This window comes from Anolis carolinensis, chromosome 3, assembly GCF_035594765.1.
Source record: "Anolis carolinensis isolate JA03-04 chromosome 3, rAnoCar3.1.pri, whole genome shotgun sequence".
NCBI lineage: Eukaryota > Metazoa > Chordata > Lepidosauria > Squamata > Dactyloidae > Anolis > Anolis carolinensis.
In genome coordinates, this window is record NC_085843.1 from 244,964,280 (window position 1) to 244,992,194 (window position 27,915).

At 38.5% G+C, this 27,915-nt stretch overlaps 1 protein-coding gene across 1 annotated transcript in view; it reads right to left on the minus strand.

Moving 5' to 3' along the window:
- Window positions 1-6,235: 6,235 nt before the first annotated feature.
- LOC100558074 (vertebrate ancient opsin) overlaps window positions 6,236-27,915 on the minus strand; it is a 137,942-nt gene continuing 116,262 nt past the window's right edge. The window contains exon 4 of the mRNA XM_008106312.3: window positions 6,236-12,921. Coding sequence (XP_008104519.1) covers window positions 12,664-12,921 — 258 coding nt within the window. The 3' untranslated portion in view covers window positions 6,236-12,663. The remainder of the gene's footprint in view (window positions 12,922-27,915) is intronic.

Consider the following 27,915-nt stretch of genomic DNA (forward strand, 5'->3'; position numbering starts at 1 on the left):
CACCTTGATTTGAAGCATCATTGTATAGGTAATAATGACAGCTCTGGCTGAAATACATGCACATTATTAGAGGGTCCAAAAAGTAAATCAGCACAGACTTTTAGCCTTGTTGTTACAGTATTTGTAAGCTGGGCTTGTGAAAAATATTTTTGTCTATATTTAATTACTGGGATATTTTCAAAAAATAAAAAGTAAAAACATTTCTGCTGAAACATTGCACAAAAATTGGGGACAAATCAGTGAGATGTCACCTCCTTGAGATTGTCACCTGTGATTCATATAACCCTCACCACTCTAATAAGGCTATAATATAGGGCAGAATATCAGCAAAATTGGCAAATGGAAGTTTTCCCTCTTATCTTTAGTCTTATAAGCGAGCCTTTGCTGGACTGTTGTTTTCAGTCATTCTGACTTTCCCCCCCTAGAGCAACAGCAAGAAGAGGAGGGGATACCTAGTCACAATGACAACAACAGTTAGTAGTGGGCAAAAAGGTTTTCAAATTGGGAGTAATTTCAATGGTGGCTTGTAGGACCTCAATGAAGGAAGCAGTATACAATGCTCACTGGTAGCAGAAGGATAAGTATTCAGTGGGGTGTGGCATTGCATCTCCAGACAGCTCTTTGCTGAGGGTCCATTCCTCCTTTTTTCTGAAATCACTTTCCCCCTGTTTCACCCATTTCTGCAGGGGCAGTAGATAATTTCTGGATGCAACTGTACCAGGTAAATTAAGCATGTTCTTGCCTCATGTTTCATAATAAGTAAAATCAGCATAATGGGTATTAATCAGTCATCCATAGTAAGGGTGCTAATCTATGTTTTTTAAAGGACCATATAATGGCCAAATCTCAGGAGATAGTTCAGTAAGGGTTTCAGCTGTAAGGAGTGAAATTCAATTTTCACCTCATTTACCGCATCATGCAGTAGTTGGCTGCATCCTTAGGGACAATTGTGACAAGGTGCTTTCAGGATTCAAGGCACTATAGTATGAAACAAAAAGCGGTGGAAGCTTAAACAGGCTTAACCACCTTCCATATCTTTTCCCCTTCACAGCTCATTTAAAAGTCTCACAGTAAAGGCACAATCAGAAGAGATCATCTCAAAAAACTGGATCTATGAAGTACACACATACATATTGAATCATGTACTTAAAGGTAGCATGATAAGTGAGTAGTAATAACCATTTGCCAGAAAATTGGAAATCATTTGCCTTCCCCTTTTTTGTTTTTGTATTCATTATACCATGTTAGTGTCATTTTTTAATGCAGTTTTCCCAGTTGTAGTTACAGTTAAGTCCTTTTGGATTTTTATTTTTGTAATTTTCTACTTCCATGTTGGTTTACATTATAAAAATGTGATTTAATAAGGTTTTTTTTAAAATCGACCTGTGAAAGAATTGTTTATTTATTTATTTACCCTATTTATACCCCTCCATTCTCTACCCCAAAGGGGACTCAAGGTGGCTTGCATATGGCAATTATTCAGTGCCTTAAAAACACATATAAAACATAAGCTTAAAATATTTGCAAGTTAAAAATTAATACATATTCACATTTAAAAACATTACATTCAGTTAAAATCATGCCATCCAAAAATCATAGTCTGAAGCTGTTCCATAGTCATTGCACATATTCAATATCTATTTTTGCACTGCACTATTCTTTTCTTTGCATGCAAATAGGTCCCAGGTTTCATTGGTAATAATTGGCCTTGGGAGCATTGTCTCTTATGTAGAAATTTGGTTTCAACTAGCTTCATATCAGTGAGCAAGTGATCCATTGTCTTCCAAGAAGAAATCCAAGTAAGCCCTGCTTCAACTCTAGACATCAGAAGCCAAAGGTTGTTCCAGGAATTTGAGTATAGCATTGGCCAGAGGGAAGTGGCAGGGACAGGATTAAACATCCAGAGCCTCTCTTGCCCTGCCACCTGAAGCTGTGTCAAGGAGCAATGATATCCTGCAAGGTCTTTTGCAACTTCTTACGTGCCTCATAGAGTAGATGGAGTAGCTGAGCTGCATGACACAAAGACTTAACCAGAGACCAAGACCAAACAGATCCAAAGCTAAACTCCAGGACAGAGATGAAAAAGATAGTCTCCAACAAGAATTGGAGATTTCTTGATGGTTTATCCTCCTTAGCTCATGCAAGCTGACTGATAATACCATATTCCAGTCCACACGTAACTGCCTTTTTCTATAGTTTCAGTAACTCATCTGAAGACACTTTTGATTGATGGCCTCAGCATTGTCCATGTTGACATCCACCTCACAGAAACCATACCTAGGATTGAGTGATCTCCATGAATCATTCAGTTGAGGTGAGGAGAACTGTTTTCGGACTTGTACAATTCCTGCATCAGCAGGCTTGCTAATCCATTTGTCTCAAGGACAAAAGCTCTCAACTAGAGCTATAGTTCTAGAGGAGACAAAATGAGGAAACCACCCTCTATCCAATGAAATACAATCTTTGCTTTCTCAATGAAAATTTTCTTCATTCCAAATTTCTAGCAATTGTAGACAGTAAGGTGTGTTGTGTTCACATTATCTTAGTAACTGTGTCTGCTCGCTTTTATTGGACGCCTACACTATATTTCTAAATGCCCAATTAAGTGTTTAAGTTACTGAAATTCTAGAACTTTGGGGAATGAAGTGGGTTTTTTTGTTTGTTTGTGGGCAGAATTCTTATGTGAAAGCAGGCACGCTCTCATTTTGGCCAAAAGAGGAGCAGGGGATCACAGACATATATCTTTTAGGCCTTACAAACATCTGTTGTAAGGCACCTCTATGGAAATGTATGTTCAACGGACTAGCTCCCCAAATAAAAGCAAAAACCTAACACTTTTCTATAAGCCTTAAAAAAAAAACATGTTTGCCACTCAGTGACAAAGAGTGAAGGAGAGACAGAGAGACTGCAGCCTCTTTCCCCAGATGTTGTTAACCGCAACGCTTACCTGCAGGATTGTCATGCTGAATCTTTGTCATCTCTATAATTCCTATGGTAACTCTGGTAGTATCCATCTCAAGGAGGCAGCCTTTTGTGCCTCTGCAGGATCTGGCAGTAGAAGCCGAAGCAGAAAGCAGAGGAAGGCAATTTACCACTGACACCAGTATATCTGATTTCCTCTAGTGTTCTCTTCTCTTATGTTTTCTGTCTTTTTCCAGGAGAAGGGATAGCAGAAGTTGTTTTTGTATTTTCAGCCCAGAGAAAGTCACTAACACAAAATTTAGTTCAGATTTTATTTCAGAGCAAGCTTATTCTAGCCCATTGTGACTATATGCCTTTCTTGGGGCCCTTATACTATGTAACACAGTTTTTGTTCCTGGGTTGTAAGTGCCATTTCCTAATTGGTTCTCTTTTGTGGGACACCCTGCAGCACATTTTTCAATGAATATCTCATACAGTCTCAGCCAATTCAATATAGTTTGTGGCAGCCACAAAAACGAAGTTTCCCGAGTATAAAAACTACTTGCAAAGTAAATACTGCACAATTAAACAGGTAATAATAATACTTTCAAACAAGGAACAGAAAAAATTCAAATTTTGTTACATAATGTTATGCCTGACATCTTATCTTTGGTGTCTCTATAGAGGAGGCGACTTCAAATCTAGACATGCATATATTTTTGATTGTTCTTGCTTGTACCTGATTGGTACAGTTACCGGGATGAACGTTTTAGTCAGAACATAAAGCAACAACAAATAGCAATTTATTCAACCGAATGGGTTTTTTTTTGTAATAGCAAGCACAAATGCTATCCTGTTTAAATTTCCTATTTCCCCTGAGCTCTTAATCTCTCCCTTTATTCAGACATTTTAACCAGAATTTTCATCAAAAACTTGAAACTGAAAATTAAATGACCAGACCTTTCTTTCTCCCTCAGTCCTCCTTCTTATTGTTCTGAAGGCTGTGGTTGCTTCATGCCAGAAGTTGGAAAGACATCTAACTTCAATATCTGTCATATTCATACTTCTTTTTCATTTTATTCTGCTTGGGATCAGAAAAGTTCGGTCCTGGGTCCAAACTGTTTTAAATGACTTTGATGCTCATAAAATTTTCCAGTGACACCAAATTAGGAGGAGAAGCTAACATCTCAGAAGAGAGAATCAGGATTCAAGATGACCTTAATGGAATGGGGAACATGGTCAAAACTAACAAAATGAATTTCAACAGGGATAAATGTTATGTGTTTCAGCAGTGGGGACAGTCACACAAGTTTAAAATGACTTTATTATATTTTCACTTAGCTATACAAACGGATCTTCCCACATTACCTATGGACACACCCCCAAGACACCAGAAACGGAGGACCATTATCCTCGGCCTACAAGGGATCGGCTAAGTAAGTAAGTACTGAAAGCAAGTTTGTGCATTTTCCCCCTCTCAGTTGTACTCATTTATATATTCACACTTCTTTTTTAAACCAGGCATTTTATTTCTCTGCCCATAAGCCTGGCAGATGTGTGAGTTCTCAAAGAAAGATGTATTTCTCCTTGCAGCAAATCTTGAGTGATGCAAAAAACCTATTTTTATTATTGAAGATGATACTAAAAATGCTTCCTTACCTCTTACCATTTTGAATAATAATAATCAGTCAATTTCTAACCTTTCAAATTATCTAGATTTTTCCTGTTTGGTTTCATAACTGGTTATTGAACAAACACATCTTTGGTCACCTTGCTGGATGACGTACTGATGTACCTGGATGGGGGAGTGTGTTCTCATTGGTTCTCGGTGGGTTTCATGACCATCAGCTATGACAACCTTCTGGGTTGCATTTTTGGAATGAGCCTTAGAATGGGTCTGTTCTTCAGTGGCTCCATTCTGTCTTGGAGGGGCACTCGCAGGGTGAGGCACTCACTGGGGAGTTCATGCTTGATTCCTTGGCTATTGACAAGTGGAATCCCACAGGGGTCAGTCTACTATTTAACAGTTACATAAAACTACCAGGAAGGGTTATCTGGAGTTTGGGGATCAGGAATTATCAGTAATGCCAGTTTTATTACTCCTTTCATCCTGTTCCTGTGCTAAACTCAAGCTATAACAGACTGGAAGAGGATAAAAACATTGAAATATAATTCAGACAAGACTGGGGTGCTTCTGATCAGTCGAAAGAATAGGGACTCTGCCTGTGCTAGATGGAGATACACCCCCCCCCCCCATAAATCTCAGGCTCGCAGTTTGGATGTTTTCTTGGATTAAGTTCTGAGCCTGTTTTCAGATTTCAGCAGTGGCCAGGAGTTCATCTGCATAATTAAAACTTGTGCATCAGCTGGTGCTGTTCTTTTGAGACATTCTATCTTGCCCATGGTGGTGCAGTGGATTAAACCGCTGAGCTGCTGAACTTGCTGACTGAAATGTCAGTGGTTTGAATCAGGAGAGTAGGATGAGCTCCTACTGTTAGCCCCAGCTTCTGCCAACCTAGCAATTTGAAAACATGCAAATGTGAGTAGATCAATAGGTACCGCTCCGGCGGAAAGGTAACAGCACTCCATGCAGCCGTGCTGACCACATGACTTAGGAGGCATCTACGGACAATGCCAGCTCTTTGGCTTAAAAATGGAGATGAGCACCAACCCCTAGAGTCAGACATGACTAGATTTAATGTCTGTGGAAAACCTTTACCTTTACCTATCCTGCCATGGTGACACATGCCTTCATTGCAACCCATTTGGATTACTATAACTCACTCTGTGTGGGCTGGCTTTGGAGACTGTAAACTACAAAATGTCAAAAATGCTGCAGCCAGAACATTGACTCAGGTGAGTTACAGGGAGGGTTTAACTCCCTTGTTAAACAGCCTTATTGAATACCAGTACATTTCAGGATACAATTCAAAGTGCTTGTCATGACCTATAGAGCCCTATGTGGCTTAGGCCCAGACTGTCCAAAAGACCATGTCTCCCCATATGACATAGAGGTCATCCACTACCACTGCCGGCATGCCCAATGTTTTCTGTAAAGAAACTTTATTTAATTGCTTCCATTTTGAGGTGCTGATTTTCAACAACTGAATATTTTTTCGACCGTATGAAGTCTTTGAAATATTTGCTCTGAGTGATTCACTCCAGAATCCTGTGCATGTTAACTCATAAACAAATCCTACTGAGTTCAATGGGGCTTACAAACTCATAGGTAGGTATGTTTAGAACTGAAACTTAATTCATCAAGACAGTTTTGCTGACCTTATCCATTTATATGTTTTCATCCCCTGTGAAGTGAAAAATCTCAGCTGACAGATTTCTTTTATAAGAAGTATTCTTTATAAGCACATGGACATGATTTTAGACCAACAATAGTTTCTCATCAAAAGCAAAACACATACAATGCCATTTTGTAACATTTTCAACAGCTCAAAGAGGCACACTGAAGCTGAATTTTATCATTACATGGGAAAAGAGATCACAGAAAATGCACACATTCTACTCATGTAAAATCATGGATTTTAAGGACCATGCTTATTCAAAAATACCATTTTGTCGTTAAATAAACCTGCTTTTAAAAAATGTTCAACCAAAGGATCATGAGGAAAAGAAGCAAGGGGAAACCATCCAGACAACAGCTTTTAAAATACACAAATAATGCAGCCCTCAACTGAGAAATGTCCCACTGAGTTTAATGAGATTTACTCCCAGGTAATTGTGCATGGGATTTCAGTTACATATAGTTAACATAATGAACCATAATCCATCAACTAAATAATGGTATACTGTACTTTAAAATCTAAAGCAGAATATTTAAACAGTGATATATGAATTGTCTCCCCAAAATTTTCCCTTTTCTAAAGATCTTCCTATTGACACAAGTCTTTATGTTGAAAGGAATATGTACCTGCTATCTGAGCTCTCTCTTTCCAACTTAACACACTTTGAATGTGTTGGACAAAGCCAGTTGTCATACTAGTTGCAGGCACTAGGATTTATAGTGCATCTCATTCAGAAAGTGCCAAGTTGGGGAATCTAGTAATCTCCATGTTAGCACCTCACAATCCATTTACTGGTACCTATTTCAGATTTACTGCTTAAACCCTGGGCTGTAAGCATGCCTTGTGTTAAGCAATAGTGGGCATCTATCAAAATGATGACAAATTCCATGTAAGTTTTAAAAAAGAGAGAGAATAAAACTATTTTAAAAGATGTACAATTAAACAAACATAAAGGAGACTTTCAGTGAAAAGAACAGTAATACATATAAATTGCATTACAATTTTACTTTAAATTTACCGTTGAGACCAGAGACCAGATTTCTTTGAAGGAAAGTTCAGTTTATAATGTTTTCTGGGTCCATAGAAACATGACAAACCAGTTTGACAGTACAACTGAAGTGTGTTGCATCCATATAAATAAAGCCCATACAATGCATTTGTTGTTTTTATTTGCCATAACATTGCCTATTATTTGTGGCAATTAAATTAAGGAAAGATCTTGAATATTCGTAATTGTTAACAGTCCTGCTAAGTCCTAAAAACCAGGTCTGTGACTTTCTTTATTGGGTCAGTCCATATGCATGGTTCGTAATGTAGTCTATCTCTTTTCCTATAGTCTTTTGTGAATTATCATGATTTCAGTAAGCCATGTCATTTCCTGTAATGTCCAAAGTATGATAGAATTAATTTACTCCATTTGCTTTTTAGATTACATTGAACTATGAAATTCCCTCCCATGAGAGGCCAGTAGGCAAGAATGTTTAATTTCACCATCCACTTTTAACTAGTTGTGCAAAGGGTTTTTTTTTATGGGGTATGCTAGAATTTGATCTTAATCTGTTAGACCCATTTTAAATATTTTTACATTCTTTTAAAATAGGTTTCAATGCTTTATCCATTTAGGTTTTTAAAATACATTTACATTAGACAATTTCTTAATACTTCTACTGTAAACACACATATAGTAAACTACCTTGGGTCCCATATTGCAAAAAAAAAAATGTATGGTATAAAATGAATAAAGACATAAATAGTGCTGAAATAACTAAAAGAAATGGCTGCTGGGGTCCCCTATTAAAACCCACAAATATGACAGTTTTATCACTTCTTCTTGACATACATGTGAAACTATGGTTATTTTTGGGAGGCTGGTCTAAGAAGCATGAAAACATGAAGAATCCAGTTTTGAGTTACCATCATCTGGCTCTCCTGACATTGGAATTGCTGCTCCCAGTTATTTTAGCCATCACAGCCAATGGAGATGGCGATACAACATTATCTGGGGTATTCTCCAAACCTGTTCTAAGGTGTTGTTAGCCTATAACATTTCTTCATTCAGAATATGTGTTGGGAGTTACCAATTCATCCGTTCACTGTGGATCTAGTGAAGCTACTCTGCAAGGGCTTTCCCAGTGCTGAACTTGAGACCAGCATAGAGATAACACATGTATAATGTATGGAAGCTGCAAACAAAATACTATAACCATAAAACAGAAAGTGGACTCACTGTCCTTACAGCTAGTTTCATCAGTTGCATCAATTGGCTCAATTTCTTTCTCATTTCTCTTACAACTATCTTGCAAATAAAAAGCTGCTGTCTCATCTTTTTCAGGATTGAACAACGGTTGTCCACTGAGAAAGTACTCCATGACCTTGCATGAAGATACTCAAAGACCTTTGTATTTTCTGTTGGGAATCATCCTGGACTACTCAAGTCTAAATGTAGTTAGATAGATGATAGGATTAGATGGAGGGAATCCTTTCTCTGTATCCAAAGCATGCCTAGTTAGGCTTTACTGTGTTTCCCCTCTTTCTACCCTGTTTACGTCAAGTCCCTTACTTTGATGTTAGTAGAAATGTGAATCGTCAGGGACACTAACTTCCCATTGGTCAGAATGGCCCCAATAAACTGGACCATGAGGTCGGAACCATTTTGGTTCACTCTCTTCCTCTTTGTCCTTCAAGCTAACAACAGCATCTTGCTGTCCCTCCAGGCAAGATGTAACTATCTAGATGTTTGTTATTTTTACCTATCTTATCTACCTTAGAAACTAGCCTAAAGAGCTAGACAGCTCCTAAACCTTTCCTATATACAATGGAATTCTTTTTACCTAAATAAGTGCTTTTTGAACTTTTACTGAGCCTCTGCAATCCATTGCCATCCTAACAGAAAAAGGCTTCTCTTTGCTCACCACGTGTAAGTATCTGCTGTTTGAAAGTCTGCTTTTGCTACTCTGCTATATTTTTGGTGGAATCTTCCCCAGAGAGGGTTAAATTGAGTCTAACCGCTCAGAGATTACCACAACATTTTCTTCAGAATATGAGCTGGAGGTGCCCTCACCAAGAGTTCATACAATTGTTCTTGTGCTACAAAGCTGAAATCAGGAAGCCACGTCTGAAACTGGCATATTGTACATCACATTATTATTCATGGTTTGGGGAAGAGGGTGTTTAAGTCTTAATTCTTCAATTGTAAATAAGGACAAAATGACCTTGTGCCACAAGTTTTGTTCTTTCTTCTCAGAATGAAGGAATTCACAAATTGGATATACACTCTACTTCAATATCATTGTACTGCATCCTATGGAGTCCTGATTTTTTTAGTTCTCCTGTACTCAGAATTTCCTGCTGGAGATCTCTAGCTTTGGGCCCTTCCAGACAGGCCCTATATCCCAGGATCTGATCCCAGGTTTTCTGTTTATTCCAGATTATCTGGCAGTGCGGACTCACATAATCCAGTTTAAAACAGAAAACCTGTGATCAGATCTTGGGATACGGGCCTGTTTGGAAGGGCACTCTGTTATTCAGAGGAATGCATCAGAACTCTCAAGCAGAGAATTTGAAGTACCTACCAAGTTACAAATATCAAGATTCTGTAGGATTCATGCTTGATAGCAAAAGCAGCACTAAACTATTGTAACCGTGTAAATAAATTCTATACACCTATCTGTTGAACAATGTACTCCCCTTTTGTTTAAACATAACTGATCTTAAAGTAAGAGGACTCAGTGTGCTAAAAAGTTGTGTGATTGCCAGTCATAAAGAAATCCAGTCATCAAGTCAGGAATTGCAAAGTATGAAGTAAGAATTTTGGAATTTGTATGGTGGTTAAGGGGTTTCATTTTCATTTTCTTCAGGCTTGAGCAAATAGTAATCATGAAGGAAAGACAGAGCTTCACGCAGTGTCCTACATCTAGTGAAATGGGGCTGCCATGTTGCTGCTGAGTTTTCTTGTACATATAAGGAATTCTCAGACAATGTGTGCCTATCTAGGATTATTTTAGAACAGTTTCTGACTGGTTCCAACAAATCTCACAAGCACTAGTGAGTGTCAATATGGAAAAGTTGTTATACTGTTGCAGTGGGACTTGGAAGATTCAAGTATTTGATGAGCCATAAAATGCACTGGCTTACTTGGGGTGCATCTATAGTGTAGAATAAATGCAGTTTGACTCTGTTTTCACTACCATGGCTCAATGTGATGGAATTATACCTATATATTTATTTATTATTTACGGTATTTATATTCCACCCTTCTCACCCCAAAGAGGACTCAGGGTGGATCACAATGCACATTTACATGGCAAACATTCAATGCCCTTTTTACACATACAACCCATATAGACAGGTAGCGGTAATTCAACATTTTCTAATTTTGGCTTCTGGAGATTATGCTCGATTCTGGCCACAGGGGGATCTGTCGTGTCATGATGCGGAGTCCTTTTTGATCATAGTATTTCCTCCTTGCACTTTGATCGCCAGCAGTTTTATGGTGTCATAAATTAAATTAACCTCCCTGCTTAAGCGGTCCCTAATTTCTCTACTCACAGCTGCAGCTGTTTTTGAACTGCTTAGGTGGACAGTAAGCTAGGCTATTTGGCAGTCAGGCGCTCAATCCAACTCGGGCTTTGAATTTGCCACCTTCCGGTCAGCAATGATTGCTGCTGGTGATTAACCAGCTGCACTACAATTTGTAAATTTGCATGTTCTTTAGCCTTCTCTGCCAAGGAATGCTGGTGCCTCATCAAACTGCCAATCCCAGGATTCCATCACATTGAGCCATGGCTGTTAAAGTGGTATCAAACTACATCCATTCTAAATGTGGATGCATGCTTGCAGGCTTTTCAGCATGGCCTACTTCCATGGCTTGTTGTGTGGATAAAATGGACACTTACCTCATTGGTTGAAAAATGTGACATAAATCTAATTAATAAACAAGGAAATACAATCTTGCAGGATTAGGATACCTTACAATGATATAAAAATATGATTGTCGAGACAGTCCGAAACATAGTTCTCTCCAAACTGAACTGCTGATTCACAAAGTAAATTTCTCCACCAGGCAAGGAATCCTTGGCATAAAGAATGAAAGGGTAGAATGAGTTGGATAGTATGTTAATAGTTCTTTTGATTTTGTCATTATGAAAGTATGCATATGTACTGTAGAAGTAGATTGTCACTGCATATGCTTAGTTCAGATTTCCACATTTAGTAAAATGCATGCTGGATATGCCAAACAATGCCCATGTCTTCCATTTGAAGAAGAAAATACAGATGAACATAGCCAGCATTAGTCAATTCAGGGTTAACTGCATTCTGCTTGCATTTCAAATGAATTACAATAAATTGCCCATAGCCTGGTTTGATTCCACTTGATATCCATAAATGCAAGAATATTCAAATTCCAAGAAAAGTGTCTAAATCTTTGTAATGTTATATGTGTGAGAGAATGTATTTATAATGGCAGATCAAATGGAGTTTCTTAAATATAACATTTGTTTATTTATGGCTAGGGCAAAATAAATGTTTCTACTTAATCTTTATTCTTTAACATTTCTTTATGATATCTCTATAATTTCCCCTTTTAAATTGCAGTTGCACAATTTTCCCAACCCACTTTCTTTCCAGCAGTTTGTTTTATTTTGCAGTAGCCTACTGCTGTCTTTAAAAAGGCAATATGTTGAGCTTAGATATGAATTCATCATAAAATATTCAGTACTGTGTATAACAGTGTCAAATGTCTAGTAAAGGTTTCAGTCAAAATTTAATTAAAAATCTATCCATAGAAATTGAAAATTATTGGGTGTTTTGGACAACTGTTGATATAGTTCATGCTGAAAGGAAACGGCCGGCTAGAATAGAGTAAGTTATAAAGAAGTTCATTTCTCTCCCTATCCAATAAGAACTCTTGATTAATCGATTTGAAATTGCTAGTTTTATAGAAGAATAACCTAAGATATTCAATTTATCAGCTTCAGTATTGGCAAGCCATTTTGGCAAGGGTACCCCTGCTACAAGTCCAGAACTAATGGCATGCTGGGTACATTCCAGAGTCCCTGCAGCCCTATATGAATTATTCTTTATTTAGTCAGGTGGGAAGCATCCCAGAACATGAAGTAGCACTGATCCAGATCAAGTCCCAAATGTTTAATAGTCCTGGAAGCTGGCTACTCATGCTCCCTATCAAATGCTACTAACATCTTTAACTCTTTTTTTTTTTTAAGTTTTTCATAGGACATTTAGAAGGACCTTCAGGACACCCAAGCAATCTTTAGCAAAGATTCTATTGTGGTCTTTTCTGGCTCACAGTATTTTACACAGCAGATTATCTGTGCCCCAGATGACACCTGTTTGCATTACTTATTCATTGTAGAGTTAGGAATTCACAAAATGCAATGTTCCCTTCTTTGTTCATCTCTGCCTCCTCCTCAGTTCAAAAAAGGAAAGAAAGTTTTTGTTCTGCTCAAACACTGTAATGAGCTACGAGCAAAACTCTTTGTTTTGCCTTGGGGCTGTTGTCCGTGGGGGGCTCTGGATTCTGGATGCTAAGAATTGCATCCTGGTGCTCCGAGGAAGGTGGTCCTGCTGAAGCAGCAACAAATGTGAAGTTGTCCTGTTTCCGGATGCTGCGACACACTCGAGTCGACCTTGAAGAACATTTGTTGCTGGAAGCGATGGATTTCTTGCCACATTTTAGAAGAGCACAAAAGCACCTGTAAAACTAACACAGATATATAGATGTTATATATTTAAACCTGGGACGCGACGGGCCTATTATTTCTCCATGACATTGAACAATCTGGTACCCTGTAGCATCCAAGTTAAGTCAAACCATAATATGCAATGGTGTTCCAGCTGGCTTAGTGAGCTGGCATGCTCAAGAGTAAACAGAAATTAGTGAGTGAAATCCAAGCTTGAAAATAAAATAAATTAGCAGATACAACAGTCATTTTGAGTTGATATATTTACTGAGTACCCTATGTAAATATTGTTTTAAATAAGCCTTATTCCCCTTCTTTCTTTTTTGCAAATCCTGGTGGGTGTGCTAAAGCCATTATGTCATGAGAAGGTACATAAATATAGTCAATGAATATCCCATTATATTAAAAATAGAAATCCAGGAAGAGATCTACGAAGTTTATTCCCTCCCTGTACACAAAGCTTTGGAATGTCATTCTTTGGCTGAATATCACATTCCCATCTTAGGAAATGAATGAAACCACCCGAGAAGAAGAGGTCTCCACTGCCAGTTCCAGCATATGTGCCACAAATGGGATGGGAATCGTACTTTAGAGCATGACAAATATCCTGAAACCACTACCTTGGAAGACTCCTGAAAGCAAGAGAGTGAAGATCTGGCAAATGACGGCACCTTAATCATTCACATTTCTCCAAAGCTCTCCATAACCAGTTCCCACAAATCCAGGAATAAAACAGTGATGAGTACACATCCACAACTCAACCAGATAGCACCATGCCTGTTTGATAGCATGAGGCCTTTCATGTCTAAGCCTATTATACTTTGTGTCCAGAGCTCATGGATGCATTATGAACGCATGTTCCAACAAGGCCAGCTAAAATACTTTTCTTAGGTAATATCAGACTCTGACCAGCTCTTGGTCTTGGTGCTAGCTTGAATGCATTGGCTGGATAACTCTCAAGCAAGCGCAGCAGTTTTGCCATGGACCTGGTCTTTGTCTTTTGGGCTCCTGGCCTTTGGGATGAGGAATTCAAGGCACATAGCACCAGTGGCTGGGATGGCCCAAGACATTTTGCTGTCTGAGAAACAAGACAGTTCCTTCATTCTTTAATGTATAAAAGTTGACCAGACTATTAGATTGAATAGATAGCAGCTTATAGTAGTTAAGTATTGTACTTACTTAGGTGATCCCTCATAGGCCAAAGATGATGGTCTTCCAGTTGTGGGGTCTTGGGGGTGGCTCCGTAGGTGACTAAAGAGACCTATTCTTGACCCGCATGTTCTCCTGCAATGAGGACATTGGTTTCCAGGTGGAAGGTAGTCCCGGTCAGGGTTGGCTTGATGCTCCTTCCTCTTGGCACGTTTCTCCCTTAAGCCCTCCATTCGTGCCTCTTCGAACTCCTCAGCATTGCTGTTCACAGCTGACCTCCAGTTAGAGCGCTCAAGGGCCAGGGCTTCCCAGTTCTCAATGTCTATGCCACAGTTTTTAAGGTTGGCTTTAAGCCCATCTTTAAATCTCTTTTCCTGCCCACCAACATTCCGTTTTCTTGAGTTCGAGGTAGAGTAACTGCTTTGGGCGATGGTGATTGGGCATTCGGACAACGTGACCAGTCCAGCAGAGTTGATGGCGTAGGAGCATCACTTCAATGCTGGTGGTCTTTGCTTCTTCCAGCACGCTGACATTTGTCACCTGTCTTCCCAAGAGATTTGCAGGATTTTTCTGAGGCAACGCTGATGGAAACGCTCTAGGAGTTTGGTGTGATGTCTGTAGACCGTCCACGTTTTGCAGGCGTAGAGCAGGGTTGGGAGGACAATGGCTTTATAAACAAGCACCTTGGTATCTCAATGGATGTCCCAGTCATCAAACACTCTCTGCTTCATACGGAAAAATGCTGCACTCGCAGAGCTCAGGCGGTATTGTATTTCAGTGTCGATGTTGACTTTTGTGGAGAGGTGGCTGCCAAGGTAGCGGAAATGGTCGACATTTTCTAATGTTACCCCATTAAGTTGTATTCTTGGCATTGCAGAGGGTTTAGCTGGTGCCTGTTGGAAGAGTACTTTGGCTTTCTCGATGTTCAGTGAGAGGCCAAGCTTCTTGTATGCTTCTGCAAAGGTGTTTAGAATGACTTGTAGGTCTTCTTCTGAATGCGCACAGACTACATTGTCATCAGCATATTGGAGTTCTCTAGTAGATGTTGTGGTGACCTTGGTTTTGGCTTTCAGACTGCTGAGGTTAAATAGCTTGCCATCTGTCCGATAGATGATTTCCACTCCGATGGGAAGCTTCCCATCAAGAAGGTGAAGTATTATAGCGATGAAGATGGAAAATAAGGTAGGGGCAATAACACATTCCTGCTTGACACCTGATTCCACCTTAAATTGTCACTTTGGGACCGTTGCTGTCTAAGACTGTTGCCATCACGTCATCATGGAGGAGCCGAAGGATGTTCACAAATTTGTCAGGGCACCTGATTTTTTGGAGGATGGTCCAGAGAGCGCTGCAAGTAGTGTATTGGGACTCTGGGAGAGCAGCATTCAAATACCTGATCAGCCATGGAAATGCACTGGATGGCTTTCAGCAAGTCACTCTTCTCATGCCTTAGGGGAAAGCAGAAGCCAAACTTTTGTGAACAGACCTTGCCCTGACATATCCGAGATAAGTTTACCCCAGGGTCACTATAAATCAAAAATGATCTGAAGGTACACAACAAAAGACTGGTAAATTAATCTTGACAGTAATGTGGGACTATTTTGTTCAAAGCTATGCTTCATTTTAACTTGTTGCCTTGAAGCCTGTGTTGGTGGTAAGATGGGAATTGATTGACTAATTCATTAAATAGTAGCACTTGAAGGTGGTAAGCTACCTTCTCTTCTAATATCCTGCTGCTGCTTCCTATCATGTGACAACTGCCTCATTCAGCCTAATGGAAGTGCTGGCCCTAAATGATAGCTGGAATTGGAGAACATACTAGCAAAACAACTTCCTCCAAATGACTGCTTTATATTTCTTCTCATGGTAGTTCCTGGCATATAGTAAAAATAGTAAAATGGTTTGTCTCACAGTTCAGGCAGTTTTCTACATATCTCCCCCATTCCTTATTTGAGGGTGAGTGTCAACAAAAAAACCTTGGGTTTACATAATAAAGCTAGAGCATGGAAATATTACTTTTTTGATATTTCTAGAATCACACAGCTAGCATGAGGAGAGTCCCTCTACACAAGCAGTGTCTGATCTGACTGGAGAATGCAGGGAGGGGTGATAAAGAAATATTTTTCCCCAAGCTCTGGCTGCACAGAAACATTTTCCAGAATGGTGGCTGCCACCCCATGACTTAAAGAATAGATATTATCATACATACTGGCCTCCTGCACTTTGTATTACTGTAGCATCAGACCCTAAACTAAAGCAGGAAACAATGCATAGACAGGAAAGGAGAATGGGAACAAAAAAATAAGACAATATTAAAAATTGTGGTGCTTTGTATAGCAACAACAGGTATAATTGCTCAGCAAAACGTGTATTGTGTGCCTGCAGTTGTGTCTCTTGGCAAACCTAAGACCGAAAGAGTGGAATTTGGCCAAAGTCACCCAGTGATTTACATGGCTGTACAGGTGGTTTGAACCCAGTATCCAGAGTCAAAGGCCCCTATCTAAATTGATATATGGTGCAATATCAGAATCCACATTAACTGCACCAAACTGGATTATATGACAGTGTGGACTCATAATCCAGTTCAATGTAGTTAATCTGGATTCTGAAACTGCATTATATGACAGTGTAGATCCAACCATAGTACAACACTCAAACCATTATGCCACACTGGCTCTCTCAGCAAAATGGGAAAAGCATTACAAAGTGGGCTTTTGATATCTGCTGAGGTTTGATTCCAGGACGTCCATGGATACCAAAATCCATAGATGTGACAAGGGCTTAGTAAAATTATGTTCATTATATAACATGGTAAAATAAAGATTTATTGTTTAAGTTTTTTAAAAATATATTCAAGCTGCGGATGGTTGTCCAATGTTACAGAATCCATGAATATAGAAAGTAGATTAGATTCTACATAGAAAGCTAGGATTTTCTTCCAACCAAAAGCATCCAGTCTAATTATGTGTATAAATAGAAATAATTCCTATAATTATTTAGACATCATTTTAAAGGTTCTAAAATGATATATAAAATTATATTGGTCAGGGATATTTTGCCATATGACAAAGCACAGAAATATTGGATTGAAATACACATGATGGCAGAAAACATTTAAAATATATAATTACAGAAAAGACCGAAATGATATTTGTTGGGAATGAGCAAGGAAGAATGGTTAAATGTATGATTGCAGCTGTGATAATTTTGTATGTGTAAAGATGGAAAGACCACAAAAGGATAGGTTGGTCAAAATGTATGAACTGTCTGAAACATCCAAATTAACATTGCTGATCAATGAGAAATCCTTTGGCCCCTTCTACACTGCCATATAAAATCCAGATTATTTGCCTTGAATGCAATTATATGGCAGTGTAGACTCATATAATCCAGTTCAAAGCAGATAATGTGAATTATCTGCTTTGATAAACTGAATCATATGGCAGTGTAGAAGGGGCCTTTGTTCATGTTAAGAAGAACTAGGCCATATTTGTTACCTTGGTGAAGACAAGATTAGATAGGATGGGGAAAGCAAGAGAGAGAGAGAGAGAGAGAGAGAGAGAGAGAGAGAGAGAGAGAGAGAGAGAGAGAGAGAGAGAGAGAGAGAGTTGAAATAGGCAGTTAATAGAAATTAAATAAAGATAACATTCAATGGAAGTTCAAATATATACCAATCATAATTTCTGATTGAGAAGTCGTCATATTATGCCTTCCTGTACTGTCATTTTTACTATAGAATACATAAAGTTTATATATGCCATTTTAATTTAATGCTGTTTTATATAAATAAACCATTTTGAGATATAGATAGATGATAGACAGACAGACAGACAGATAGATAGATAGATAGATAGATAGATAGATAGATAGATAGATAGATAGATGATAGATAGATAGATAGATGATAGATAGATAGATAGATAGATAGAGATATATATGAAAATATGGATTGAATGAGATTGTCCAGCACAGCATGTATTTCGTTTATGTATGTATTTCAACAGTGAGCTTTTGGGTGAAGAGGAGAATAACGTATTAAGGGTAAAACATGGTGCTTTGATCCAAACAGAAGATGTTATGTATTAAAGATGAAAGAAAAAGGCTGTGGTGAGAGCACATCAGGGACAGAATGGTGAAAAGAATGCAATCAATAACATTGCACATCATTCTTATCCTTGCTTGATAAGATTTGTTTTAAGACACTTTTTCGGTTCAGAGATGCCATCTGAAGAAAGCATAAGAAAAAAAATCCAGCATTATATTTGTATGCTAGTGATGTTTACAAAATGATGCCCCACTTTATATCTTAGGCCACTCCATTCCATCCCTTTATTATGATTGTGGGGAGAGCGGGGCATCGGGATTCACCTAGAGATAAATGTTGTTGTTGTTGTTGTTGTTGTTGTTGTTGTTGTTGTTATGTTTGTGTTTATATCCTACGCATATCCATAGAGAGACTCAAAGCAGCTCACATCTAAAAGCATTTCAATACAACTTAAAATATACAAATATACAAATATTAAAACAGTATTAAACAATATTAATATTAAAACAATCCAGGTTAAAACCATAAAAGCATATAAAATCACATTGCAAAATCACAGCAGCCCTTGAACACTATGGCATGGAAATATCAAAAGATGTCACTAAGACTTCAAATGACTTTCTAATGATGATTTAATCAGAAGCAGGATGCACTTGGTGATGGAAATATGCTGTTTTAGGAAGATGTTCAGTTTACAGTTCATTCCCATTAATGTCTACTAAAATAACCTATGATTTCTATGGGGCTTGCACCCATCTTTGTTCATAGGGAACGATTTTGTCTATGATGCCCATATGCAATAGCAGATAAGTGGCAAAGTAAGCTTACAGCTAGGTGGATGTGGCCAGAGTTAGGACGAGACCTGGATTGTTGGTTGGATCTACATTTCTTTCACCACTACATCATTCTCTTTCTCAGCATGTACTCATGTGGGGATCTCATTGAGTGAAAAGGTTAGCAAATGTTTGGTAGGCTGGCAGGAAGTGAATTGTGATGGAAAGGATCGTGTTTATCTATAGGATGGTTGCTGACCTGAAGGTTGCCGGTTCGAAACCAACCTGGAGAGAGCACGAATGAGCTCCCTCTGTCAGTTCCAGCTCCATGTGGGGACATGAGAGAAGCCTCCCCAAGGATGGTAAAAATATCAAAACACCTAGGCATCCCCTGGACAACGTCCTTGCAGACAGCCAATTCTCTCACACTAGAAGCAACTTGCAGCTTCCCAAATCGCATCTGACATGATAAAAAAATCTAATTTGTAGTTAACAATGTGTGGTCTCCCCAAATGCTTTACCATTGCAAATCCTACCAGCTCTAGCCAGCACAGTAAATGGGACAGAATGCTGCCATATCATGTAGAGTTGCATTAATATAATTCATCACCTCTGTTGTGTCATCCTGATGCAGGTTGATGGCAAGAGCTCCTGATGTGAACCCATTTGAGGGACTTGGGAAGATCAGGGAAATATTTTAAGTTCATGAAATCAGTAGGTTCTTATACTGCTTAAATGAAGACAGTGTCATTGCATGAAACAGCTGGGGCTTGGGAAGATGAATGTAGAGACATTACACATTGAGATCAATTCATTATAATCTTACATGTTTTTTGTATCCTTTGCCTCTTGTGGTGGGAAAAAAACTTATCAAATAGTAGCTCGGCTTTGTCTAATCTTGTAGAGCCCTTAAAATGAGTGATTAGAGCTATATGTTCTGTCTTATTTCATAATTAGTACAAATACAGCTACTCGAAGCCAATGCAATCCCATGGGACCTGTTAAAGCAGCTGAATTACCTCGGAAGATGCTCAATAAGCCGCTGGGTGGATTTCACCCTGCAGCTACCTTCAAGGACAAGATATTTTAAAGGGTGCCCAGTTGTTTACTTTGTAGAAGCCTGGGTTAAAAGAAGCAGTGTGACAACAAAATTAGTCACACTCTAATTATTTTAAGCCACTTTATTGCTGATGACTTTTGCTCCCTGGAAATGCTGCAAGGTCACACAGAAGTGTGAAAGTGTCCTGAAGACTGCAGCTGTAATCAAGAGAACTGAATTTCCAGCTCAAAAAAGGCCTGTGCAGAGCATGAAACTAAGCCATTTTGATCAAGGGATTCTTGGAGTTCTGCTGTGTCTGTGCCCTCAACTAGTTTATTGAATTCTGGGAACCCTATGATTTTCAAAATTTGGATGATTTGACATTTCCTTCCTTTGAAATATAGCCTAGAGCATTTGATATTTGTTGGTAATCCTCTAATACTAACTAGGTCTGACCTTGCTTAGCTTCTAAGATCAAATGAGTCTTAGGTCTCCAAGAGGTAAGTAGAGACTAATAATTTCATTCAGGAAGGTCTAATACAAAGCCCGAATGAAATTGTTAGACTCCACTATAGTAGATCCACAGAATCAATGAGATTCATATAAGTGTTTTACCTCCCAAGTTCCAATAGAATCCATAAGTCTACTCTAGTTGGGTTGGATATAGGCCATGGTGATCATAAAATGGCATTATTACAGAAAAGTGCATTCTACGTAGTATAGAAATAGCAATGCATCATGTAGGCAGGGATCACAGAATGGGAAACCCTGCTCTTTAATACTGTATTGAGAAACAATCTATGTATTGCAAATACATAACAGTACATTAAAATGCTGGATTGGCCCCTCACCCTGGTGATTAGAAATGAATCATTGATTGAAGTAAACAGCAATTGCCTTACAACATTTAAATGGCTGAATGTTTTTTTTTCATTTTATTTATAGCACTTTAGCTTGCTGTTGAACCTACAGTCCAAAAGACATGATGCAATTAAGAAAAAGATTAGGAGGGAAGAGGAAAGCAAGCATACCCAGCAACTGGCACTTACGTTTGCAATATTGTTATAAAGACCAGCTTCCATGGAAACAGAAAACGAGGATCGAGATGGATATGGCTTCTCAATAGAGCCAATGGATTAGGCTCTGCTTCTTACTTGTTCCTCTATTGTAACCTGAATCATATGTGTAAGCTAGTTCATTTTCTTTTTAGGAATATTCAATTCAATCACCTGATGTTTCTGAACTCCAGAAATTGTGGTTGGCATTCAATTAGTACCATATACTAGTGTAGAACCAAGTATGTATTTTTATGTTCATTGGCGAAGAAGAGATAAACTATCTTCCTCATGCAATTACCTCCAACACTTTAAGCCTCATCTTGCTTCTGCAGGGACCCTCTGACATGGCTCTATATTGGTTGGGGTGGCAAAAACATAACAACAACAACAACAACAACAACAACTTTATTTTTGTACCCCACCTCCATCTCTCCAAGGGGACTCGGAGCAGCTTACTTGGGGACGAGCCCAGACAACATAATAGAATATACAGGTTTATCTCTGTAGCCTTACACACAATGACAACATTATCCTGTAGAATCTATAGAGAACCTTTGGAAGATCTCACAAATGGTTTTACTATCCAGCTATGAGAACATAGCTGGATGCCTCCCTTGACTCTCTTTACAGGACAAAGCTGAGTCCTACATTAAAAAAGAAAGAAGACAGAACAGAGGATTTTTACATGCTTGTCTTTACATATAGAGCCTTAGCCACAGTGTGGATGTGTGTGTTTGAGTGTTTGGAAAGACAGGGAAGATTTCCTTGGGCTTTCTGTCACATTTTATCTATTTGCATAAGCACAAGATAGTGTTGTAATTGATAGCAATGCCCTTTAGTGTATAAACAATTATGATACTGAAATCCTAAAGCTGTGTGAACATTGTCTCTGGAATGTGTGAATTTTACCCTGCTGTTTTGGGAATATTTTCTAGGGCAAAAAATTAAAACCCATCTACTATTATTACCAAATTAAGCTAAATTAAGTTAAACTAAACTAAACTAAGTTTAGCTTTGCTAAGCTTTGCTTTTTTAATAAAAAATATAAATGATGCATCAAGGCACCCCATAATTCCAACATGAGATGGTCTATATTGTTTTATGTTGGCAGCAGCCATGAGATGCCAGCAGTGCAGAACCATATCATATGGACCACACAATGGTGGTTGGTGGGGTCCATTTCAGAGGGACAATGGGCCATTCCAAGTTTAACTTGGAACTTCAATGCAGCCATTCAAGTTTCTGAATTTATTTTAGACATTGTGTTCAGCAACCTGGAGAGCTTCTTTAAAGCTTTGACTACAATCCTGAAGGGATTATTCAACCTTCTCACTGGGAAGCCAATAGTTTCTATTGATACCAAAGCTTCAGTGGACTTCTGATCACCAAGTCATAGGTTCTCTGTGGCCAAACACCTGAACAGTGTGGCCAAAATATTCCAATGCAGAAATAAACAACAGAAGGTACCATGGTTTCATTATGATCAGCACTTCCAAAACTCTTCAGAAACACAAATAATACTAAATGCATGGCATATTTTTCCAACATACTTTGTTTTAAAAACTCCCCCTACTTCACCCTCCACTGCTGCACTACTAAAAATTGGTGACAAGGCTTTGGCTGGACATTGAAACCCCAAGGGAGCTCCAAAAGTTGCCACACTTTTTCTTAATTGATGGTTGTAGATTTAAGACATTTTACTACACAACTGTTTCAACCAAAACATAGGGTGGATATCAAGGTGCATGTTGACTGCATGGTAATTGATCTCTCCCTCTTCCTTCTGCCCAGTTCAGGGATGGCATCCACTGTTACAATTTCTCATACACTGCCTCCTTTCCTTAAGATATTTGTTACAGGACTGATTTTTTTACTTCTTTCTTTCTTTCTTTTTCTTTTTCTCAGTGTATGAGAAATTGTAACAGTGGATGCCATCCCTGAACTGGGCAGAAGGAAGGGGGAGAGATCAATTACCATGCAGTCAACATGCACCTTGATATCCACCCTATATTTTCAGTAATAGCCAGTTGAAAGAGCTTTTCAATCCAGGAAATTGTTAGAACAGAACATTATGACTAGCAGGTATGTAATTTTATAAGGCCATAAATAATTGTATAACCCCATAAGTTACATAAGTAGGTCTGCAATTTCATTATGTATGCAGGTTTTCTTTTATAGCTAAACAAGCTTCGGCTGAGGAACACAGGTGCTTTGTATTCTTGCCCAATGCCCTTTTCTTTGGCCTAAATATGTGTACAGTATTGGTTTTGACTGCCTTGATTTAGCTTAAAAGTGAGTGCTTTCAAAGCACTGGATCCTATGAGAAACTTCTTGTCCATTGCTTGCCTTTTGTCAGATTTTCATGTAGATTTTACATTTTGTCATTTTTGCACTGATCCTTGCAGCCAGAGGTGAACTCTTTATTAATCTGCCTTACTTTGGCTGCTTTTAAAAGCACAGTGAGTGCTTTGATATAAGATAAAGGTAAAATCCTGTCAATCAGTCATCTGATGAACAAGTCACACCAGCGGGACAGACTGACCTCGACCTGTGCTCTCACAGAATAGCCAAATGCTATTGTGTCTGAGAAGAAAACTTCTGTATCACAGGAGTAATAAGCTAGGCTTATAATCAGTTCTAGTAAAGGTAAAGGTTTCCCCTGGCATTAAGTCCAGTCGTGACCGACTCTGGAGGTTGGTGCTCATCTCCATTTCTAAGCCGAAGAACCGGCATTGTCCATAGACATCTCCAAGATCATGTGGCTGGCATGACTGCATGGAGCGCCGTTATCTTCTCACCGGAGCGGTACCTATTGATCTACTCACATTTGCATGTTTTCGAACTGCTAGATTGGCAGGAGCTGAGGCTAACAGCGGGCGCTCATTCCACTCCCGGGATTTGAACCTGGGACCTTTTGGTTCGCAAGTTCAGGAGCTCAGCGCTTTAACACACTGTGTCACCAGTTCTATGTAGGCTAAAAAGTGGAATGTGACTGGGCACAATACAGAATTAGATTAAGGCATACAGTATACAGGGATGAAAATAAAATCTAATAAAATCTATGCAAGTATTCCTCTTGCATTCTGTGGGACTGATTATCATGTAAATAAGTATGCAGGGATGCAGTCTAGCAGAAGATTTATATCTATGCAAAACCCCTTTAGCTCAGTCAGACTTGTTCCCAGGTAGAGAGTAGACATACCGTCTAGTGCAGAGATATCCCACAGTTAGCAATGCCTCTATGAAGCTTCTTTTCCCAAAGGCTTTTTGTGACTGCTTAGTATCCCCTTTCCTCCTCGTCTTCAGTTTAGTTGGATGGCAGCTAGCAACATTGGCTTCTACTTAATGGGCACAACCGTTTCTGTTCCTAAAGAATTGCTATCGGTAGGAGAGCATAGAAGGAGGAAGCAAATAGAAAGCACAAACTGAAATCTCCAATACTATCAACATAGCCTCCAAATAGCAAGATTTTGAGACCAGAGAGTGGCAGGTCCAGAGTCACAGCTATACTCTAGCCAAGGGCTGTAACTTTTCCAAAGAGCATAATTTTATACCACCTCAATTGAACATATAATTTCAGTGTAGGAAAGCAACAGGTCTTTCAAATGAATAATTGCTTTAACAAAAATCCATTGGCATGAGGTCTTCAAATAACTTATTTTTACTGTTCCTTAATCTAGAAACTTGAACACCTGAACAAAAATATCAACCTAGGGACCCTATAAAAACATGTTTGTTCCTTTACATGCAAATAACTGTTGTTGTTGTTGTGCACCCACAAGCCATTTCTGACTTATGGTTACCCTATCATGTAGTTTTCTGGGACTGAGAGTATATGACTTGCCCAAGATCACCCAGTGGGCATCCATTGACAATTGGGGAACTGAACTTTGGTCTCCAGAGTTGTAGTCCAATGTCCAAACCACTACACCATGAAAAAGGTTTTTCTAGTGAAATGGTCAAGGTCCTATCAAATCCTATTGAAGTGGAAAGCTCTGCCAATGTCTTTATGCAGGCACGGGGAGTATTAAGAGAACATAGGTAGTGTTGGTCATGAGTTAGTGTACAAGGGCCAGACTGGACCTACTAGGAAACTAATTTCACTAGAAGCCATTATGTATATCCTTCTTCAAGGATATACTAATTCCCACCAGTAGTTGTACAAACCTATTGAATCCCATCCAGTAATTTTATTTTTCTCTATCTCTTCAATAGATAGTTTTTTGCACAAACGATGCTATTTATCTGATAGATAAGCAGCTCCATTTAGAAATCAAAGAGAAGAAAAACAGATAAGAAGGAAGTCTTAAAGGATACTGCAGGGAATAATCTTTTTTATTAAAATCTCTCTTTCATTTATTTTATATGACATTTCTTTTCTACTTTAAACTTCTTCAGAAATAGTGTATTGTTTATCATAAATCTCATGAAGTAATTTATTTGCTTAATGGCTCTGATTCTGTGGCTCCAATTCTTATAAGTACCCACCTACTACCTCTTGAAGGATTCTTTATGTTTTAGGTACGGCTGTTAGTTGAGCAGTTGCTCATTTTTAAAAATCTAAGCAGCACAGTACTCCATTGTCTATAGGAAATAGATCCGATAAAGGATTTTTGAAAAATGAGCTAGGTATACATTAGGAAGACCAGTGTTTGCTTTTATAGATAGACAGTAATTGCTGTTTGTGTCCTCCTTTGGCAGTGGCCCCTTCTGCTCAAATGAATACATTCCGATGTGCAAATCAAGCATTTATTATAATTAATTATGGCATTCCTGTGACCCTATCCTTTTTATGAATTTTCTGATTTCTTCATGAAAGCATAGCTCTTAATAAGATGGTATTTGATGACTACAGAAACGGCCCACAACTCTGTTAATGGGAATACAGGCCCTTTGAAATGTAGACTTTAAGCAGCTGGCTCTGGGGATTGGGGAAGCAAAGGGCGACTTTGTATTAAACTCTCCTGTGAATTGCTTGCTTGGCTTTATTTATTTATTTTTAACGGATATTTCTAGTTACATTAGGGATGTCACTAGGGTTGATATCCTCTCCATGGACCACCTCCAGTACGAGACCAGACAATAATATTGTAGCAAAAATACCAGGAAATTTGATAAAATCGGTGACTGAAAAAACAAGAGCAATGAAAACAGCAACACATTTTTGTACTGCATGCAGATAATACGTGATTAGAAGTGGCATTGTAATTGGGTAATCATGACAGTTTTAACTGAAGTGCATTCACATTAGAGTGTTCAAAAAGGAAATTAGTATAGGTGTATTGGCTGCAGCACGTGTATGCTGGGCTTATGAAACATGTTTTTGTGGTTATATCTTATTACAGGGATATTTTTATTTTTTTAAATATAAATTTCTGCTCAAACACTGCATACAATTTTTATAAACAGGCATTTTGATGTCATTCCCTCAGATGGTGTCACTCAATGCAGTTCATACACTTCACATCTCCCTAGGATCAAACTAGATGATAATTGGAAGTGTACTCACACAAATCAACCCAGTTTCCATAACTGGTTTTCATGAAAGATACTTCAGCAATTACACTATCAAATGGACCCCCCCCCCCAACAACTGTTCATAAAACAAAGCATACTTGTAAGATACATAAATAAGGAAAATCACATGCTATAACATACAGACGTCTTTCACCATTGGAGGATGCACCTCATCCAAAAATGTGGTAGACCCATCATTTCATTTGCTCTTCATTGTGCAACCATATTTGGTAGCAGCCTTTTTGGGATCAACGGGCCAAACATTTTCTTTAATGGGTTGCTGTGAGTTTTCTTTAATAGTAGGAAAGGTGAAAAAGGAGATATGGCACAAAGCCAACTGAAAATGTCCCTGGGTGAACTGAGTCCATATGTGATCATGTTTATGAGCACAAGGGACATTTTCACTTCAGTTGTAAAAAAGATGAATTGGTCTGGGCATTTGAATTATGTATTGTAATGGGGATTGGCATATCCAGTGAACCTTCTCTCTGTGTGTCATGTAATTCATGTCCAGTGCTTACATTTAAATATTGGCTGCAAAGGCATCAACCTATTATGAAGCACTTTGCTGCACGAAGCTAAATCACACCCTTGACTATTTACCAAGGACAACTTCAGAACAAAGCACACTTAACACTCTTCTGATTCTCCAAAGACTTTGCTTTGCTTCTGCGAGGGAACTGAGGATGCTGCTACATGGTTTTATCATTTCAAATTTAGTCAGCAACAGCAAAACATTTTCTATCCCAGCTTCCAGCATTTGAAAAATGATTCTTTAAATATTAAAAGATATATGTAGAAACAACATAATTTGGGAAAAGTAAAAAAAGTTAAGTAAACCTATCTCCAAACAACCTTTTTTTTGTAAATGACAGCGAGAAATAAAGGCAGAACTCATCATCTTCAGATTGCGGTCCACAATATGTGAGCCAGTTTCCTCCCCTCTAGCCAACCCTCCCCAGATTACTAATTTTTTAAACTTTTACAACAAAGCCTTGGATTTAGGACATTAGAAAGGTATGAGGAACCCTGCTGGATGAAGTCAAAAGCTTATTTAGTCTAATATTCTGTTCATACATTGGCTGGTTTATTTCTTATGATAAGCCACCAAGCGATATATGAGTGCAGTAATATCCTCCCATTTATTTTTCCTAGCCAGAGAAATCTGAAAATTATAATAAAGGAATAAAGACAAAAATGTTGTTTAATCTTTTGCAAGAATGTATAAGTAATCTTATATAATTGGAATTATTTCAAAAGGTTTCTTTATATTAAGCGACCCTTTTATCATAAAAACACTACTTAAGACTTCATTCCACATAATCGTATGTCTTCTTTCTGTTTCTCTGCGTTGTTGAAACAGATAATCACATGATACAAGGTGTGCTCCCAGTCCCGCCTGCTTCGCAAGTGCGGCTGGCGGGCACAAGAGA